Genomic DNA, 21097 nt, shown 5'->3' with positions numbered 1-21097 from the left:
TTTTATTAAACACAAATGATATACAAGTCACGTTAGAATAAAGCAGTTTGTTTCCACATTACCTTCAGTGCTGAAACTTCAAAGTGACCTTTTCTAGTATCCCAAGCACCAAGCTGAACACGATATTCCTAACATGAGCAAATTGAAGCCAGGCCTCAGACATCACAGCCACAGGATGAGTAAACTGTCCTGGCAGAGACACACACTGTGTGATCCACCCACATAAGACGGAAAGAAATAAACCTCTTGTTTTTAAATTAAACTTGGAAACAAACACCAATAAAACATGCAAGACTTTCTGTCCCATCAGTTCCTTACTTTTTTCCCCTCTTTCTCAGCATGACTAAGTTGATGGCATCTCAAGACGATGGCCACTTATGGGCACCACCATCTGAGAGTTCCCAGGGTACATGGCTATTAACAGATAAAACTTTGATTGCCAATGGTTTCACCACTGAGGGTATCAGTATACTCCTACTAAGAAAAACACAAACTTATAGGTGCCTGCTAAGGTTTATACATTACAAAATAAAATAAAATAACCTACTAGCACAAGGTAGCCAACCATGTAACCACAAGTCTAAGTTTTCACTGGGAGAATCTGCAAGTCTTTACCTATGCCCAGAGGTTGGAACTCGAGTCACATGACTTGGACTCGAGTTCGACTTAAGTCAACTACTGAATGACCTACAACTGGACTCGGAGTTATCCCTAAGGACTTGCAACTCGACTCGTGATTTGCTTTCTCTGCTGACAGCTGAAGGGGGAAGAGAGGAAGGCAGTGAGGCTTTTGTTACACGGACTTCCTCTGCGCCACCTTCAGGGGTCAGAGGAGAAAACTTAGAATGCAAGAAAGGTGGGGAGGAAGGCAGTGAATCTTCTGTAACACTGCCTTCCTCCTCACCTTTCTTGCATTCTTAAGTTTTCCCCTCTGACAGCTAAAGGGGGGGGAGGCTGGGTTACAAAAGCCTCACTGCCTTCCTCCCTTCCCCCTTCAGCTGTCAGAGGAGAAATCTGCGGACTTAGAATGCGATCCTGTGCTCAAGAACAGGATCAGAGCTCTGTTTTTATATGGGGTCAAATGGGGATAAATAAAGTGACTTGACTTGGGACTCAACGTGGAATAATTCTTGGTGACTTCAGACTTGACTTGGGACTTAATCTGGACTTGAAGGGTGACGACTTAGTCAAACCTCTGCCTATGCTAGTTAGAGTCTTTTACCTTTTGCCTAAGGTGCTTTGGTTACTGGCCTGTTCATTAGGAATGATAGTGATTTGGTAAAAATGTGTCTTCACAGAGGAACCAAAAATAACGTTTTATGTTCTGATCCCTCTTTAATGCAGATTCCCCTCATCCAGGCTTTATAATCTCACAGAAAGAAAGGAAGACTCCAATAGGGGTCAGTATTGTGGAAGCTGTAAAAACTGTCTCATAGTTCTAGTTTTTCCTTATTCTATACAAAATAAAATAAAAAAAGCAGATGTACAGAAGGGGGCTATAATGGCAAACAATGAACTTTACTTGTGTATTGAATAGAGTGACTGATATGAAACAGTATGCGGTCATTCTGCAACCATTATTCACCAATGCATTCTTTGAATGTTTTCAAAAGATTTGACAATATCCTGCAAAGTGAATACTTCCATCCATTGGACTTGGATAATATGCAATCTTCTGCTCAGTGTGCATTGGTTAAAATTAGACCAACCATCTATTATCTCATAATCCAAGTCTCTACCTTCCCTGAGGAAGCCATACGGCGAAACATGTGTGGAAAGACGACTGTAATAAAAACCTGATAAATTCACGTCAGCGCACTTGTTTGTTTAGTTGAATTTTGGTAATATTACTGCTGGTACTAAAGTGCATTACTCGGTTATATACACATGTGAAGTTCATTACAGTTTGCCACTAAAATCAACCCTATGTACATCTGTTTTTTTTATTCTTATGAACAAAAGTTGGGGCTAGCAAAAATGTGAAGTGTATACAAATTTGGAGTGGAGAATCTGATCTACACTATTCTTTTCATGTACAAAATAAAATCTTAGACCGCAGCATTAAAGGTATTAAACGGTGCATAGTTAGGTTGCAATATTGCTGCCAAAATGTAATTTGTCAGCTTGTGTAATGTGACATATAATATAATTAAAACCAACCTTACCCAAGACAACTAGTAGCAAGATCACCAAGACCAAATGCATCTACCCCACTGTTGTTCATGATGGTCTCCAGATGATGCTTACTTTACTTTTGGTATTTAACAGTTTGTTCACACAAAGTTTTGTAGCAGTTGAGAAAGTAGATTCCTAGTGGTTTACTGTTCCAAAAATGATCAATACCCATACAGTCCTCTCCTCTCTGAAATAATTGCGAGCAAAAGAGGATTTTTTGAGTGATCCATCAAACCTGGAATGGATCTGGTCCAGGGTTGAAAATATTTTCCAACTATTAGCAAATGATTTTTTAGAAATCTGTTCCATGTTTGCAGGGTCACCCATGTTCCCTTGTGATAGTATTTTTAAGTCTTGTGGGATCTTTCATAAATCCTCCCCTATATGCATCATGGTCAACTCTACAAACAACTTGATGGACTTGAATTGGAATGGATGCTATTGTAAGTAAAAACAAATTATGTGTTTTCATCTCTATAGCTATCAAGTTCTTTTGCAGGAATAATGCATCTTAGAAAACTATTCCTTTGGAATCTCAGGCCATCTTATGGCATCTCAGGACGTTAGGCACCACCAGCTGAGAGTGCTCAGGGTAATTTGGCAATTCACAGATAAACTTTAAGCCATAAGCCATCACCGAGGGTATTAGTATGCCCCTACTAAGAAAAACACAAACGTATAGGTTTATGCGTAACAAAATAAAACAAAATAACCTACAAGCAGCAGGTAGCCAACCATGTAAGCACAATTTTTCTAAGCTTGCACTGGGAAAGTCTTAAGTCTTTACCAAAGACAAGCAGGTCCACCCCCAATTAAATCACAAGCCTTAAACGAACTGACCTTTTAATTCAACAACCAAGAACAACAATATTAATACACTGAAACCTTAAACTGTATATTCATTTGTGCTACACATAAAAAAAAACGAATATACATCAGCTATAATAAGTGTGGGGTGTAAACATATACTAAGGAGTCATTCCATTGCCCTAAAATGTTAACAAATTGGACCTCACTTCTTTTCTCATGACTGAAGGATTTGGGGCAACCTAACCATTTTGTAGTTCAGGAAAGCTTTTTTATATATTCGTTTTGTGCACACAAAGTTGGCAAGATAAATAATTACTTCTCCATACCAGTTGAAAAAAAAAATGAAACACTAAAACAACCAAATTACCTATGGACTGGTAAACTGCAATAGACAATTTAGTTAAGCTATTTTTTAGGGCAGAGTTTCTAAACCAGGGTTCTGAAACCCTAAGGTCCTCTAAGAGTTGCTGGAGGTTCCTTGGGTAATGAGCTGCTTGGACCTCTCGGGTCAGTTATAACTGACACTAATGACATTTTTGGCCATCTGTATGAGTGACATTTTTCCCATTGACCAGCAATGTAAGAAGCATTCTTCCCCACTCATCACAACAGTATACTGTGTTATAGCAGGGGATCCCTAAAGACTTGAAGGGTTTTTCAAGGGTTCCCCATGTTAAAAAGATTGGGAAACACTGCTTTAGGGATTGTGAGGGATGCCCTTGCAATGGTGTTTGTAGAATGCAAACTCACTAGGTGAGTTATAATGGTTTTTCACTTCATCTATTTAGTTGTTCACTTCATCTACTGACGGAATCAGAAATTTTTTGATGAAAGCTGAACATTTTCAAATCTTTTTCTGGAAGAAAAGGACTAAGCAGAGCAGCACCTTAGTTTGTCATGTTTCCAACAATTACTCTTAGGTTTTCTAGAATTTAAACAATAAAGAAAAATTGTATGCCTTGTTTGTAAAGTAAGACTGTCAAGGATTCTTTATTATTACGTAGATAACAATTACAACTAGATATTAAAAAACATTTAAAACATTTGTATTTTTTTAATGTGATGATAAATTCTAGAACACAAAAGCGGGAGCATTTTATTGATATATTCTTTAAAACAGTATGTTGGACAGTGCAGATATAATGATGTAGGCAATATTGGGATTCATCAAGTGACCTCTGCTGGTATGGAGCTTCTTGATAAATACGTCAGTTGCTGACCTACTTCCCACCATGGCTATCATGAGAAAACAGTGATGAACAAAATACATCATCCATAGATCATCATTAAATCTGACATAGCACCCATTGAATGTAATTTATGACAAACCTAAAGAAAACATATATAGTTCTTCCTAACTTTATCAAAGTTAATTGTCATACTTTTGCTTATCCTATTGGGAAATGAGGGTTTGATCAATAGATATCCTATAACAAACCATTAAGTCTATCAGAAGTAGACCAGTAGTGAAAGAGGTGTTAATAACTTCCACAGCTAGATATGTAGCCTGCACAGGTAGAGATATTGGAATTTTGACATTTATGCAGCTTTTTTATACAGCTTTTAAGATCTTCTAAATTAAATGATTGTCAAACGGAAAAGAGCAAAATACCAGTATAAGCTCCATAGTAGGTATCATGGAAAGTCCATGTGCAGGCTACAAGGGTTTTTACATTGTTGGAGTATCTGCTAGGTCTAGGGAGTGGCTCACTTAGAGCACAGGGCCGTTGGGTACCAGTGGCCATTATAAGTCTATGCCAGTCTGACTTGGATGTTGCCAGTGATGTTGGCATAATCAGCACTGGGAAGCACAGAAATTCACAGAAAGAAAATAGAAGAGGGATGGAAGTTATCAGGGTTAGGAGAAAGATCAATGCACTTCTGAAGTTCACATCCAACTCCACCATAGACATCAGAAGACAGTTGAATGCATAGGCAGTATTCACTTCTAGAATCTGAATACTTTGGTGCTTTTCTTGCAGTTTCCCCCTATTACTTCCCCTGTGCTTCCCTATAATAAAAGAATTGCATTTTGAGAACAATGTATGCCAGTATAGGGAGGCAAAATTGTCAGCAAGGGAAAAGGCAAGGGTGCCACAGACACGTCTGGTGCAGGATTTTCAATAATTTCCACCCTGGCCAGGCCTCGATAATCATCTAATATCTAGGTCACCTTAGACCAAAGTTGATGGTGACAAGCTCATCCCCAGGTATATAGTTACAGGTAAAGAAAAAAAAGAAGTCATGTGAAAAGAAAAAATCTTGTTTTTTATTTGAGCCATACCAGTAGATGGCACTGTGTCATCATGGTTAGTGTGTAACAAACTCTTGCCATTTGATAATAAAGACATTGTTATACACTGTACATGAGGATACCATCTGTAAGTATATAAAATGAATATTGAAAAGTAAAGCATAATCAAGAAAAAAAAAAGATGATGCTTAGTCTACAGATGAAAGATGACTATTGAAAATAATGTAGGTATATTTTATACTAATACTGAAACAAAGAGTTATATTATAATTTCCATGGTTTATCACGGAATATTTCTGCACAAAGTCAATCTTCTACCATACGTTTTCTGTCATATGGTGGTATAAAGCAAATTCCTAAAGGATGTACAAGACTGAAGGTATTGGTTAAAGGTCAAACCCCATGTGTAGTTGTCTTTAACATTCATTTGCATTTCCCATGATCAGTTATATCCAGACAACATGATTATTAGGATTTCCCTTGCAGGAAAATGGTATGTTAGGTTGTGGTTCCATCAATTCCTAACCATACCTTAATCTTTGCCACTATTTGGAGTTTGTTTGGAGATTAGAAAAAAAATGATTATAAATATTGAATGTCTAAAAGGAATTCAAAGTTTAAGAACTTTTGTCCATCTGATTAAATGATATACATAAATCCTAAATCCAATCCAAGGGCCTTTTGGTTTAACAAACTATTGCATATAATTATTATGGTGCACATTTCCCAGTAGGTCATCCTCAAAGCATGCATCCAGGATGTCCAATATATTCCACACATGTAACCATTTAGAAAATGTCCTGTAATGCAGCTGGGCTGTTGTTTTTGTATATGCCATTCTTAAAATATTACTTTACTTTTGGTTCTACTCCTGGTTAAAAATGGCTGTTGCTTTTTTCTGACTGTAATACTGTACTGATCTGGGGGAGAGAAATTGGCTACCCTGGCAGCTCACTATATTGCACTTAATATTGATTACATAGGGGTTGGTGGTGACTATGTTTTTTTTTTGCTCACATAGGATTCATTAATTTTTTTAATTTACAGATGGTGTCCTCATGTAAAATGTATAACAAATTATTTATTATCTAATGGCAAGAGTTTGTTACACACTAACCATGATAACAGTGCCATCTACTGGTATGACCCAAGTATAAACCAAGATAATTTTTTATTTTCACATGATATAAACTTATATAACTGGAATAACTTTGTCACCATCAACTTTGGTCTATGGTGTCCTAGATTTTGTATCAGCAGTCTGTCCCCTGTATGGACACCACCTGGCCACTCTATAATCACAGGCTCAGACCTGCTTGCTAAACATCCTGGGGGGACAGTAGCGTCCACAGCCCTGTTGTTACATCCACGGCCCTGCGCTACTGTCCCTCCAGGATGTTTAGCAAGCAGGTCTGAGCCCGCGATGGAAGAGTGGTTGGGTCCTTGCATCCTTACATCACTCTGGGGGAAGTTTGATCCCCTTTCAGGTATACACAGCTCCTCCTTGCAAAAGATTGAAAATCCTGCACCGGAGGTGTCTTTGCCTCTTCCATTGCTGATTAATTTGCCTCCCCATACTGGTAACAAAATGTTCTCCCAACGCAATTGTTCATTTATACAGAAGCACAGCAGAAGCGATAGGGGTAAACTGTAAGTGATTTAATTCACATCTAATAAATACACTGGACAACACAACTGGACATCAGAAGTATAAATCTAACTTTGCCGGAGTGGCTACAGATCCTCTTTAAGTGACATCATGTATATTCAACTGGCATATGTATACACAAAGTTAATTGCCTCTCAGTGTTTTGGCAAGCAAGTAAAATAAACAGAGCTGCAATCTATGCCAATGACAAAGGCCAGAGTTTCATATCACACAAACAGACAGAGTGAAAAATTGCACCATTTGTAAGCTATTTCGCTGAATATTTGTGCTATTTCTGAATTTAGCCCAGAGGCAGCTGCATTTTCCTAATATAATACAAGTCTCTGTATAAAGGAACGCTGAAAGAGCTCGGTGCTGAGATTGAACTAAGTTGTCAATTGTTCATCAAAGTTCATGACTGCTGGAGTTGACTGTAGATGGATGAAAAATTGAAAATGGCCCATAGTTTGAAATGGAGAAGGGGAGGGTGATAGCTCAAAAGATTCCATTGTAATAGGGACAATCTCTGCTAATAAAGAAAATACCAAAGCTGTTATTTATGAAGCAATATTAACATAATTTATATAAAAGTAGGGCTAACTTGCCAACATCCAAATGATTTAAAGGGCCAGTGTACCAAAAATTTGTTTTATTTTTTGCTTTGGATATATGTTAGAGAGTTAACTTTCTGTCTAGTTCTTATATCTCTTTAACATTATGTTTATAGTATATTTGCAACTGATAAACCAAATATACTCAAGGATAAACTAAGGATTTGTTTTGCCCTGACATTAGAAGAATCCTGGTTTATTCTTGGGTCATATCAGTAGATGGCACTGTGTCTCCATGGTTAGTGTGTAACAAACTCTTGCCATTTGATATTAAAGATTTTGTTACACACTTTACATGAGGACACAATCTAATGATGGCGAACAGACATGCACAAAAGATTATTCAATTTTCCAAAAAGGACATCAGGTCTAAATGGAAATTCCCCTGGTTGTGTAGAGATTTCCTTCAACTTCCTGTTCTATCTAGAAGAATTTGAAGGAATCTCTCAGAAACAGTCCAAAAAAACCCTGACAAGGTTTAATTCTTTTCTACTGTATGCGTAATTGAAGAACTATGTTTTGAGTATAAATGTACTTTGAATAGTGTTTTTATTTTTTATATCTGCTTTAGTTCAGTTTTAAAATACCACTTGTGTCTGACTGATGTTAATTGTAAGTTTCTGTGAAGGTTTTATTAGGAGAATAGAAAACAGAGCCATTCAAGTAAAAAGTGAAATTATATACAATGAGAAAAAGACAGGGATTTATGAGAAATAAATGCTTTCAAAAACTATATCTGTAAAAAAAAAAACATGATTTGATATTTACATATATGAATGTTTTGACAAGAAAATTACTATTATAATAAAGAGAACAACTCACACAGCTTAGAGATTTGTTCACACAGAGTAGTGAAATAGCAGAAAAGCCATTTTACCTATAATAGGTCTAAAGTGGTGAAAGAAATACAATTCTAATTGATAGACACGATTGTTTGTGGTGCTATACAGATAGCAATGTTTTGCTCTGTGGATAAAAGGGATCGGGGGGGGGGGGGGGCGCAAACCTGGGGCACCCTGCTGCATTCGCCCCAATCCAGAACAGCAGCAACCTGTTGGCTATTAGATGATCCAGCATAAAACAATTGTACTTGCAATAGGCTAAAGCGGTGCACAGACATCCCATTCTAGTTGATAGACATGATCATTCAAGGTTGTGTTCAGCATCAAATTTAGGGAAGGTTCAGACCTGACTTGGGACTGAGTGATCCTGAGCCCTGTGGTTGGCACATTTGCAGCTGGTTTTTAAAGAACCAACATAGCATCTGCACGTTTGACAGCTGGCTGCAGTGCCATACTGGTACCCTTCACTGCCTCCCCTATGCCAGTGGTCCCCAATGTTTTGGACGTCACGGGACAATTTACGGTACCTGGACAGCGCATGCATGGGGAGCCGTATGTCACTCAAAGGGGAAGTGTAACGCCATGATGCCAGAAGCCACCCACTATGCTACCACATATCGTCTCCCAAGAGGCAGCAGTTCCTGGCATGAAGAAGCAGTAAACGCACTGCAACCTCAAGTGTGAACATAGCCTGAATGACTAAGGCTATGTACACACATGCAATAATTGTCGTTAAAAAGGATATTTCATGATCTGATCAAACGACTGCAAGATGCATGAACGAGTGTTGTACATAGAGCACTGTTTTGCACTATGGAGAGGTGGGGAGGGAGAACAACAGAGCAGCACCCCACTGTGCTCTCTCCCCTTCACTAGGACAATGGACAACGAGCACTGTACACAGCAAGATTCTGGTCCAATATCAGCCCTGAGCCAATTATCGGATGAGAACCATTGCACGTATGTACCTAGACTAAGTACTATACAGATAGCAATGCTTGCTCAAATGATGGGGATGGAGGGGGACAGGGTCCAATCAGGGGGCACCATGATGCATTCTACCCATTTGGGAAAAGCAGCAACCTGGTTGTTGGTAAATGGTTCAGAAGGATGGATCACTAAACAACACAGAGTGGGAAAGTTTTACAGAATAGATTGGTAACTGGCATTGGGGGTGGCTGTGCAGAATGAATCAATAAATAAACCCTGGGGGGGGGCAGCTGTACTAACGCTTGTCTCAGGTGACGAAAATCTAGCAGCTGTATCTAACTTTACTTAAACTTCCCGGCAAACAGTCCATAATGATAGAAGGTCCTGTGTGAATGGAATTCATGTATTTGGTCACCTTCCCATCAGCTGTCCCCATTCACATCAATTCATTACAAGGATTTAAGCCAGGTAATTCAGTTTGTGAAGTGGCTTATAGGACATCCTAGTGTAGTAATGAATTCCCCCCTTCATTGTGTTTGAAAGCAATTATCACCTTGGCTTTAGTCCCAGCTCCAAGTAAGTGACAATGGCCAATTAGTGTAAAAACACACACACACAAATAACATGTATTCAAATGTAATCACTTCTTTAGGGGAAGCAATTAAACTTTTTTCATGCAGATAAAAGTCACAATACAGTATTTCAATACCAACACAATACAGGACTCTCCTTGGATAAGTACACAATGTTTGCCCATATAAGCTACGTACACATGTCAGATTTTTATCGCCTGATAATCGGCATCGGCCAATTATCGGGCGAAAATCTGCCGTGTGTACAGTCGGTGTCGTCCATCGTCCGGACGACCGACCTGCCGGATCCATGGACGATGGACGACAGCCGATCCTAATGAAAGGGAAGGGGAGAGCGCGCAGCAGGGTGCCGCTCCGTCGCTCTCCCCCTCCCCTCTCCATAGAGCATGAACGGTGCTGTATGTACAGCACCGTTCATGCATCGTGCACTCCCTTGTCGTTGGAAAGGATCGTGAAAGATCCTTTCCAACGACAAAAATTGGAAGTGTGTACGCAGCTTAACTGTTCTTAGTTGTCAATGCACCAATGTGATATAGTACTTGACTTAACAATTAAATGCCCCCCCCCCCATACTGCTCCAGATGTGATAATAACTGCACTCTTACAATTATTTGTAAAAGTGAGGCTATAGCATTACACAACACTGTAATTGCAAAATGTTTTATCACAACACAAATAGCTAAATAAAAAAATAGATATTTGTTGGTCGCATATTTATTTCCACCTTGACTTACAATGACATCCACAAGCATTTTAGGGCAAGTCTCCATCACACGTTACCAGATCCTGAGGATTTCCTATTTACTTCTTGGCGATCATTTATTTGGCTTTGGGTTGAATTTGGTTTGGGTTTGATTTGGTTATTTTATTGGTCACTCCATTATGTCTTTCCTCTGCAAATACATTCCTGCTGCCACTAGGGTAATACCACCATTGGCTTGCTCTTCAATAAAGCAATACCACCTGCACCTTAGACTTTGTGTAGTCCCAACAAATTAAAAAAATATAGCCCATAAGGGGTTTGCTATATTCAGTAACCAGGTAAAATAAAAGAACATGACAGCGCCTTGATGCATTTCATACTACCAGTCATGAGCCCTAATACTAATGTACAGGACGACAGGGGCGGGGGGGTCCTTGATGCTAAATATATTCCTCTCTTCTTTAGGTCATGGTCCCCCAAAAAAGAAGTTTTCTACTGCAAAAGGGTACAGGCAGTTTGGTTAGGCTACCTGCAGTGGTCATTTTATTTTAGATAATAGGGCCCAGACACTTGAATAGGAGGGAAGGATCTGGGTGAGCCTTCCTATCCCACTGTAGTACAGCCCAGGATTTCAGACTTACCTGACAGGTATGTCTGGGGCTATCAGGAAGTAGGTGGGGTAGTATGAGTCTCAGTCAGAAAGCTGAAGGAAGCACCATGCTGTTTTTGGGTGTAAAGACTTTTGAAACTGCAACACTTGTTATATGTAAGTACCAGGTCCAAGGTAGTCTTGGGGGGCAGAACTTTATTTTTTTTTCCTGCGTCTTTTTATGCTGAAGTGAAGCTGTTTGAGTTACGTTCATCCCTCAATAAACAAATTTTTAAAAGACCCCACAGTGTCCTGTGATGTGAAGATCCCCCAAACTTCACACTGATAGTACGAAATGTGCCAAGGTACCATCCTGCTCTTTTAATTCACCATAATATTCCATTGGGATGTGAATGAAGAACTTGCTGAATATGGCTTAATACTAATGGCTTTGGCTCTAGGTCTCGGGGTTACTGTACTGAGAGATGGTGACCATCCGTCTCATGCCCAGGTTTCTTGTAGACTGGCTAGGCCCCTCTAAACTACTATATGTTGACCAGTTTCCCTGTTGAAAATACATCACCACAACCGGCATGGCTTGTATATGACCATGGATAATTGCTTTGTTTTATGTTCCTTTTAACAACCTCCAACAGGATTTATTGTTCTTTTTGTACAAGAATGTCCTCCTCCTTGTCACTTGTATCCAGGTTTTGGATGTTATTATGCTGCAGTTGTTTCATCATGAGTGGTTTCTCCCATTGTAGCCTTGGATCTTTGTAGATCATTCAAGACCATGTTGCCCCTCAATTTTTACACTCCTGCTCTTCTTATCCAGTCAGTTTAAAACAGAACTCCAATGTTGTTTTGATAGCTTCTTGTTTTTCATGATTATGTTTGTTGATATAGGTCATCTAAGAAACCTGGGGCCACCCAGAAGCAGATGTATTTATTATTAAGTGACACTAACAGGTGGACCTCATTCGTGTAATTATGCGAGATCTAAAACCAATTGGTTGCGTCAAGGTTTGTTCAGGATTTTCACAACAAGGGGCTAAATCAGAGGAGGACTGGGCAGCTTCTGTCCAAACACATTCCAATAGATCTTTAATGGAAGGGTCACATTTTTGGGTCCTGAAGGAAGTGTACCACCAAAATAAAAGTGCCATAGAGCAACATTTTTCATAGTCAAGACTAAATAAAAGTAAGATCTATAGCTAAAGCACATAAAACCAAAGAAATAAATGTAGTGAAGTTTTCTTTACTGGATTGGTATATATGAGGTTGTTTTAAAGGGAGTTAAAAAGGCTTCTACTGCTTTGTTTAAAATGTGTAAACTTTTACAAATTCTAACAATCTAATCAAATATATAATACAGATTAAATATTTGCATTGAAAAAAGTTTTAGGCTACATTCAGACTAACCAAAATTAAAAAACATAGCTTGGCACCAAGGAGCAGTATCAGGCAAAAGGGCACTTGGTTCTTGTAGATGTTTGCATTTGCCAGAGCAGGCATTTGTGGCATTTTTAATGTCTTGAAAAATCGTTAGGAAAGAAACAGCTTTGGAAAGAAACAGCTTTAAAATACATTACAAATGTCTGCACAGATGTTTAAGCATTTGCAATTCATGTCTATGGAGAAGGAATGGATGACAAACCACTCTTGGATGCTGCATTGAGCGTTCAATAAAGCGTTTGCCTATCAAATGAATAATGAATAGACCCATTCACTCCAACGTTAACCACTTTTTGTAAGCAACTTTAAGTAGTAAAATTGCTAGTCTGAACACAGCCTTAGGGCCCCGTTATTGGCATTTCTGCATGTGCCTTTGATGTTCTGCTGCACATGAAACGTTCAATGTATCCAAAGTGTTGTAATTAATCATTGATAGACACCACACACGCTGCAGTGCCAGGACGGTGGCCGAAGACAAAAGCTTTATGTAGTTTGTATGTTTTCCCAATATTTGAATGGGCTTCCACCCAAAAATGGGTTATTATGTGATATGCTGGAAAATCAGGGCAGGGACTAATAAAGCAATGTAGTAAATTGTCATTTGAAAACAAAATCTTTTTCCTCCTGTACACAGCTTTGTCCTTGTAGAGTGCTGAGTACAGCAAACAATACAACATCGGCATCTGAAAACTACAAATAAATGAACAATAATGTATATGAAATAAACTTCGCACCCCAGGGGGTAACTTAGCAAATTGTTTGGACTTTGTACTATATAAAAGGGGGAGGAATATTGCACTTAGGTGTGTACAGGCGCTTTTGTTTCCAGAGGGGATTATTCATCATTAAATAACTGAACGCTAATGACCGCTATTGTTTAACTATTGTTTCTGTGATTCCTGCCTGTTCTCCCTCCTATTCCCTCCATAAAACACAGCAGGCTGCTCCGGGATTGCTCACAAAACCTGATATGATCCCTAATGATTGTTCAAGGGAGGGGGGCAAGTCAATTCTGCACAGGGGCCAACTGTTGGCTACGTCCACCACTTTCAAAGTTTATATGTATCCACCAGGTGGCTCTTGTATTTATATAGCACCAACATATTACGCAGCGTTGTACAAAATTCCTAGTCATGTCACTAGCTGTCCCTTAAAGGGGCTCACAATCTAATATCCCTACTATAGTCATATGTCTTTAACACAGTCTAAGGTCAATTTTCTGGGGGAAGCCAATTAACCTAACTGCATGTTTTTGCAATGTGTACCACAAGCCCGGGGAGAACCTGCAAACTCCATGCAGATAGTGTCATACCTGGGACCTAGCACTGCAAAGGCCTGAGTGCTAACCCCTAATCCAACCATGCTGCCATTAGTGTTCAGACTCAGCACCAATCTGTGCCCGGGCAAAGTAACTTCAGCGCATATACAGGCAGTTACACCATGAAGTTAGCAGAAGACTCCAAGCGGGTGAAGATGGAGAGAATTCTCCCAGAATGTGCAAAACTGCTGTGTGTACTTGGTCATTATGGCAAACAGCTGCTGGGGGCCCAAAGGAAATGAATGAATGCAGTGATTTCACTTCTTTTAAAAGGATGGTGCCTGGAGAACAGCTTTATTCTGAATGTGCTAATGCATAATGGAGGACACTTAGGGTAGCACGTAGGCTGCCATTTCAAGAAAATGTCCTCACCAGAACGGGAAAAGAGTAAAACAAAGTATCTATGAGGGTATGTATCCCAAAATTGGGGTGATTGATTCTCTCAGACTGTTGTGTCTATGGGACAGGAAAATAGGTGAAATCTCCCCAATGGGGCACAGATAGCAAATAAAAGAAAAGAAAACTTTTCCCATTCTATACTCTAAGCAAAAAATGATTTAAAAATGTTTTGCTTTTAGACTACTTTTAAAATGTATCTGCATATTTGCTATAGCTCAGAAACCCAAATGTTCTCCAGTATATGGACAGATCACTTTTCATTATTTCATTTTCTCCCTCCCATGTAAAAGGATTTTAAAGCCACAATTGAATAGCCTAAATATAATAATAAATATAATAAATTTGTAAGAAAGCATGGTGGTAGACTGAAGGTTTGGTTCATGTGCTTTCACCCTGCATTACAACCATTTCCTCTTATCTCTGAATTGTGCTTATGGGAGAGTGAATTAGAAGTGATCATGTGACACCCAAAGTAGAAAGAACAGAAGCCAGACTACATTTCCCAACATCCTCATATTACAGTAGAAACCATGTGACTCCAGTAGAGGTTACATGAAGTAGGAGGGAATCAATTGCACAACCTCAATCTGTCAACAGGAATCTAGACACAATGAGAGGTCAATGGGATTTTGAATTTGTAAAGTTCAGTTGCAGAAGCTAATACTTCGAATATACACGAATCAACAAGATTGCATGTTGACTGCAATATGAGCTGCAGCTCACTATGAGTTTGAAATGGCCCTAAGAATAATTCTGTATAATTATACAGAATACACACGCTAGATGATTGTTATAATGATTGTAGGATAAAATCTAGCGTGTGTAGAGTGGTCCCCTCTTTTAGTGATCGATGGGGCAGATGACTTACTAGGGATGACTGCTGTCATTTCCAAAGGGGAAGGATGCAGCAGGGAGCCTCCCACTCATCCTCCCCAATCTATAGATCTGAAAAACACTGTGTGCACTTGTTTGTTCCACTGTCACTGGAAATGATCATCAAATATATCATCAAAAATCTAGCAAGCATGCGTAGCTTTAAAGACTGTTGTTATGCTATGCCACAGTATGGTAATGGATGAATTTTCCCAGGTTTGATAAACATGGTGTGAGCTGAACCTTAACCCACCTTGGCCAGGTGCCCATTGATAAGGTACACACCGCACAGCAATTCTATTGGCTGGTGCCGGGACACCCCTAGCTAGTGGGAGTGCTGCCCCCTATGTACCATATATGTTTGTGCCCGCTGAAGACATGCGTCCATTACTGTTCAGCCATACATGTGCAGTTACCCTAGACTGCAAACACTTACCTAACCCTAGCTCCTCGAGGAAACGTCTTTGTCCACTTTGCGGTTGGAATAATAATTATTAACTGCTAACTTGTTACTAAGGTACACAGCGTACAACTCTCGATGATTCCAAATTATGCATGCGTTTGCAGAAATAGCATATAACGGATGTTCAAATTAAGCCCATGGTGTATCAAACTCAAATCTCATCTCTACTCATTAGTCATATATGCTAAAGATTTATAGAATACTGATATACAATTCTCAGCAATATTTAGAGTCGTATTAATCATTATTATGTCAACACAGATTTAGGAATGATGTATAAAAAATAGATTAATTAAAATGTATCCAAATCCAACAACTAACATTTAATATTAGTTTTCATTCATCCCCTGGTGATAATACTGGTAACAGTTTCTATCCTGGGGTGTATATGGGGTCTATGGGGGAGCAATGCTGTCACAACAGAACAGGAAAGAGCCATTTCTTATGTCCTCTTCTTCAACGCTTAAGGGGAAGAGGGGGTTCTTTAGATCATATTGAGAACTGCTAACTTATAACATTTTGCAGAGTAGAGCACACAGGGAAGTTATCAGCTTACAAGGTTTCTGGCAGGATCAATGGATATTTTTTAGACCGATATATCTCTTGTAATGGTATAGCTAACAGACCAATGTGTTGCAAATATTAGTACATTGTTAGAGTTTATTATTAATATTAAAGAGTTTGCTCATGAATGTGTATAACACACACCGCAGTGCCATTTGTGTAAAATGGAAACACATTCTTGTGGCATTGCACAAAAAAAATGGGGGAACTTTTATGAATTTTTGGTTACCTTACATGGGCTGCTCATTCATTTGGAACAAGCTGGCTTAATGAGCACATGTTAACATGCAACATAATGCATTGCACTCTACAAGAGATTATAGTTTATAATGACAAATCATAAAAAGAAATTTGAAGAACAGGATGCAACAAAGTAACAATCCATGATCAAACAGGAAACTTGGTTGCATGAGACTTGCTAATAAAAATGGGAACAGGGCACACATCCAGACAAAGACTTTCCCTAATAGCACTAGGAATATTTCTTTGTTTTCTTTCAATCTGTTTAAAATTCCATGCTAGCCCAGGAGCCCCTTGATTAAGCCCAGATTCCCTGAGTAACAACCCATCCACACACAGTCCCCTGTAACTTCTCTCCCACTCATGACAATAGTTTAGCAGCAGCAGTCCAGCAAGGAGTTAATGGAGCAGTTTGCTCTCACATCATCCTAGCAGAGTAGCAGAAATCATTACCTTGTCTCTTAGGGGTAACAGCCTTTTTGGAGCAGAAAGTAAATCCAATGCAAAGAGTCAGCAGCAGTAAACACATCCAGGTGGGCTTTCCTAGCAGATCCATCTGGACAACAGATTTAAAGGGAGGGGTAGGGAAATAAAATAATAAAAAAATAATCTATTTTCCTACAAAGAATCTTGAGGATCTCCAGTCTGTGGCACACAGGATCCAGACAGCAGTGGTGGGAGAGGATGGTCAGGAACCCAGTAGATTTAGAACATGTGGGAGGGGGGGAGGTAGTCTAGGAGGGGCTCCTAGTCTGATTACATCCTACAAACAGCACAAGAAAGCAATTTACAATGTGTGTCTTTTTCAGAGAACACCCATTTCCTCCCACCCACTCCAGGCTACATCTCCAAATTTGCCAGATGCCCCCCTCCCAGCACTATTCAGCATCTCATGAACTTCTGATGGTGACCCTGGTCTGCTCCAGCAGCAGAAAGGACAATCATGGCTTGGCTGTGTGTGGATAAGAAGATAACTCCCAATTAATCTTCCAGATGGAGGGCTGAGATTGCTCCAGCCACTCAGACTAATAAGCAACACTTAGAGATTAGGAGACACGAAAGAAGCAGCTACTTAGAAGAAGCAGAACCTCTAGAAGAATGTCACCTCTCCCATGGAGAACACTGACCTGGATGACAGCAAGGACTATGGAAGGATCTGTCCACATTGCCAAGCATTCTGTCCAACATGAGGATTTCAGTCTTATTCTCTGCTCAATCATTGATTCACTGGGCATAGAACTTCAATGGCTGGTATGGGGGGAGGAATGGTTATAGAACATCTATAACTTACAAGGAATGCTCATTGCTTCTAAACTGACCACAGGAGCTTACACTCTAATATCAGTGTCTTTGTTCTAAGACTGCATATCTGTTTTGTATCTGTGTATATGTAATCTCTTTATTATATATATCACTTATCTCTCTAATTCATTATCTGTATCATATCAGTCATTAGCTATCCATCTGTCTTCCTAATGTTAATCAGTCAATGAATCTATTTTATTATAGTCAGTCTATACATTCATCTAATTAGCTATGTGTAATCAATCCATGGCTTAACTAAAGAAGCTTTTCATAGGACGAAGTCTGATAGCAATCTGGCTATCTAAAATATATATTGTAATATATATTACCAAAACCAGCTGGTGTAATAATTCTATATTTTTCCCAAACTGATTAATGTATTAATAATAATAATAAAGAGGATTTATATAGCACCAACATATTATGCAGCACTGTACATAACATAGGGGTTGCAAATACCAGACAGATACAGTGACAAAGGAGGAGGAGAGGACTCTGCCCTGAAGAGCTTACAATCTAAGAGGTTAGGGAAGTATCACAGGATAGGAGGGGAGATATGTAGTGGTGGGAAGTAGTGAAGGTTTTAGGAGAAAGAAGAAGACAGGTAGGCAAGTTTGAAAAGATGAATTTTAAGTGCTCTTGTAAATGAGCAGAAAGTGGGAGAAAGCCGAATAGGACAGGGAAGACCATTCCAGAGAGTCGGGGCAGCTCTAGAAAAGTCTTGGAGCTGTGCGTGTGATGAGGATATGAGTGAGGAAGTCATTAGTAGGTCATTGGGGAAGCGAAGAGAGCGGCTAATATTCAACTGTTTATCTATTTATCTTTTGTATACCATTAGCCAGTATTGGCATGTGTCTTACAAATCTAACAACCTTTCTGTACCTTTTTGAATATGGGGTGACCCTTGATAATACTTTCAGGTCCCCTTCTATAATTACTCAGCTCACAGTACATTAGTGTGGTGATCAGTGGGAAAAATGTTTCCTATAGTGATGTCACCCTTACAGATAGCTGTGGTGTCACTTAAACTGACATTCCTCAAGGAACCCCAAGCAACCTCTGGAGGATCCCTGGTTGGGAAATGCTGACCTAACATAAGCAAGCATCCTCATGTATAAATCAATTGATTGTATCTACCCATTGTATTCTATTAGCTATTATTTACTATTATATACCTATTTATATGTTCAATTTTCCTGTTCTTTATTCTATTAATCTCTGTATATGTAAACTATGATTAACCTGTCTATCATTTAGCTAGTGACATATTCAATAATGTCATATCATTTAGCCATTTTATCGATCAGTTAATCTTTCTTTTGCAGGTGATGTGTAATCCATTTGCCAGAATAAGTTTCCATTGATATGCATGCACGATTCAGCTGAGAGTGCATATTCATGCCTATAGAAGAGGAGAAGAAGGAGGAACAAAGACATCCTCAAGGCTATCTAGTTCAGGGAACAAAATATGACCCAGCCAATCAGGACTTCTCACCTTATGTCTCTGGGTACCTTGTAGTAAATCCAGGGTCCCATACTAGATTTCCAAAAACATGCATACAGCATTCAGCTGAGAGAGAATATTGATGCATATAGACAAAGAGGGACAATACATCCTTAAAGCCTATTATTATTATTATTATTATTATTATTATTATTAATAATAATAATAATCAGGATTTATATATCGCCAACATATTACGCAGCACTGTACAATAAATAGGGGTTGCAAATAACAGATGAATACAGACAGTGACACAGGAGGAGAGGACCCTGTCCCAAAGAGCTTACACTCTAGATATAAAAGTATTTTTACCCCATGCCCCCTCAAAAAAATAATTTATTATATTAGTAGTAGGCACTCTGCCCCCCAGCCATAATGTTTAAAATCCAAAGTACAAATAGCTTGTCATGTAACCACTCACATTGATGTGGAAAGAGTGTTTTTGGATTGGCAGCCTCTGGGTTCACATGTGTTTTAGATTCTTCCTTTGCTGTTGCATCCACCCAATCACACTGACATTTACCAACAAGTTCAATTTAAACAGATATTTACTAGAAAAATACTGTTTTATATAATATTCCTTTCCCAGATTTTTTTTTTTTTTGATTGGGTAGAATGGGCAAACCCTTGTCAGTTTTTTTTTTTAGCACACAATACATATAATAGTACATTGTATACAATTGACTATTTTTTTGTTTTTTTTTTTGTTACTCCCTATTTTAAAACAATATTCTGGTTTATAGTAAATCTGACCTTATATAGTCATGACTGCCAGCTACTCCAAATTCCTAATGGCAGACAGATCTGTATTTCTTTGATCCCAGGTGATATAGATGTTTAACCATAAATCTCCATTATGTAGTGTTTGTATAAAAATTGCATACACCTCTAATACACCCTTTGTATGCTTAGAGCCGCACTCCAGCCTTGCCATCAGTAGTGACAATGGTAAAGGCTGCTCTGATATACTACAATAATGATTCTGATTATACTGCACACTGTGAGCTTCTCATGTTAGAAGCTGCAGCAAGTTAGGACATCCAGCATCATCTAGTCCAGGGGTGTCAAACTCTGGCCCACGGGCCAAATCATCCCACAACATCCTTTTTTCCCCAAAGAATTTCTAAATATGAATTGCTGCTGGCCTGCCACTGCATTGAAATAGTGCCGCTACTACAATTCCAGGTATTACTCACATCTATAGACCAGCGGGCTCTCTGCCTATGCGTGGCTCGCTTTGGACTGTTTTATAGACGCAAATACTGGTGGGAATTGTAGTAGTGGCATCACTCGTGTCTTTAGACCAGCGGCCTTTCTCCGTTGCGTGGCCCCGCGTTGGACTTTTTTATTGATGCAGAATTGTAGTAGCAGTGCTATTTCAGTTTCAAGTTTGGCCCACGACTTTGTCTAAGTTTTTAATTTTGGCCCACTGTGTTTTTGAGTTTGAAACCCCTGATCTTGTCCCTTCCTCCCAAGCCTTACTCCTCATTCTTATTGGAGAGAACCAGGGAAAGCAAATATTAGTACTGGGCTAATGCTATATGGCACCCTGCAATATATCTAATACCTGGAAAGTATTGTCCAGCCCAATAACACCCTGCAGTGTAAAATAACTTCAAGCTGGTGCGTGGGCTCCTAATATTATTATACATAGGAATTTCTCATGGTACCATCAGCAATCCATCATTTTTCCATCTGACATGAACACCCGTGGATAAAGCATATTAAAACATTCTTTCCTTAGAGATATACAGTGTGTCCTTATCTTTGTGTAAGGCTAGCCGGCCTCCCTTGAATTGTTTTGGAAGTGCCCCGGTT

General features: G+C 39.1%; 1 protein-coding gene across 2 annotated transcripts in view; it reads right to left on the bottom strand.

Annotated features, from left to right (window-relative positions):
- EGFLAM (EGF like, fibronectin type III and laminin G domains) overlaps positions 1–17501 on the bottom strand; it is a 99125-nt gene extending 81624 nt beyond the window's left edge. For both annotated transcript variants that reach the window (XM_072416613.1, XM_072416614.1), the window contains exon 1: positions 16924–17501. In XM_072416613.1, the coding sequence (XP_072272714.1) occupies positions 16924–17026 (103 nt within the window). In that variant the 5' untranslated portion in view covers positions 17027–17501. The remainder of the gene's footprint in view (positions 1–16923) is intronic.
- Between the last annotated feature and the right edge of the window lie 3596 nt (positions 17502–21097).

This window comes from Pyxicephalus adspersus, chromosome 6 (assembly GCF_032062135.1).
Source record: "Pyxicephalus adspersus chromosome 6, UCB_Pads_2.0, whole genome shotgun sequence".
Taxonomy (NCBI): domain Eukaryota; kingdom Metazoa; phylum Chordata; class Amphibia; order Anura; family Pyxicephalidae; genus Pyxicephalus; species Pyxicephalus adspersus.
This window is presented reverse-complemented; position numbering and strand designations above follow the sequence as displayed.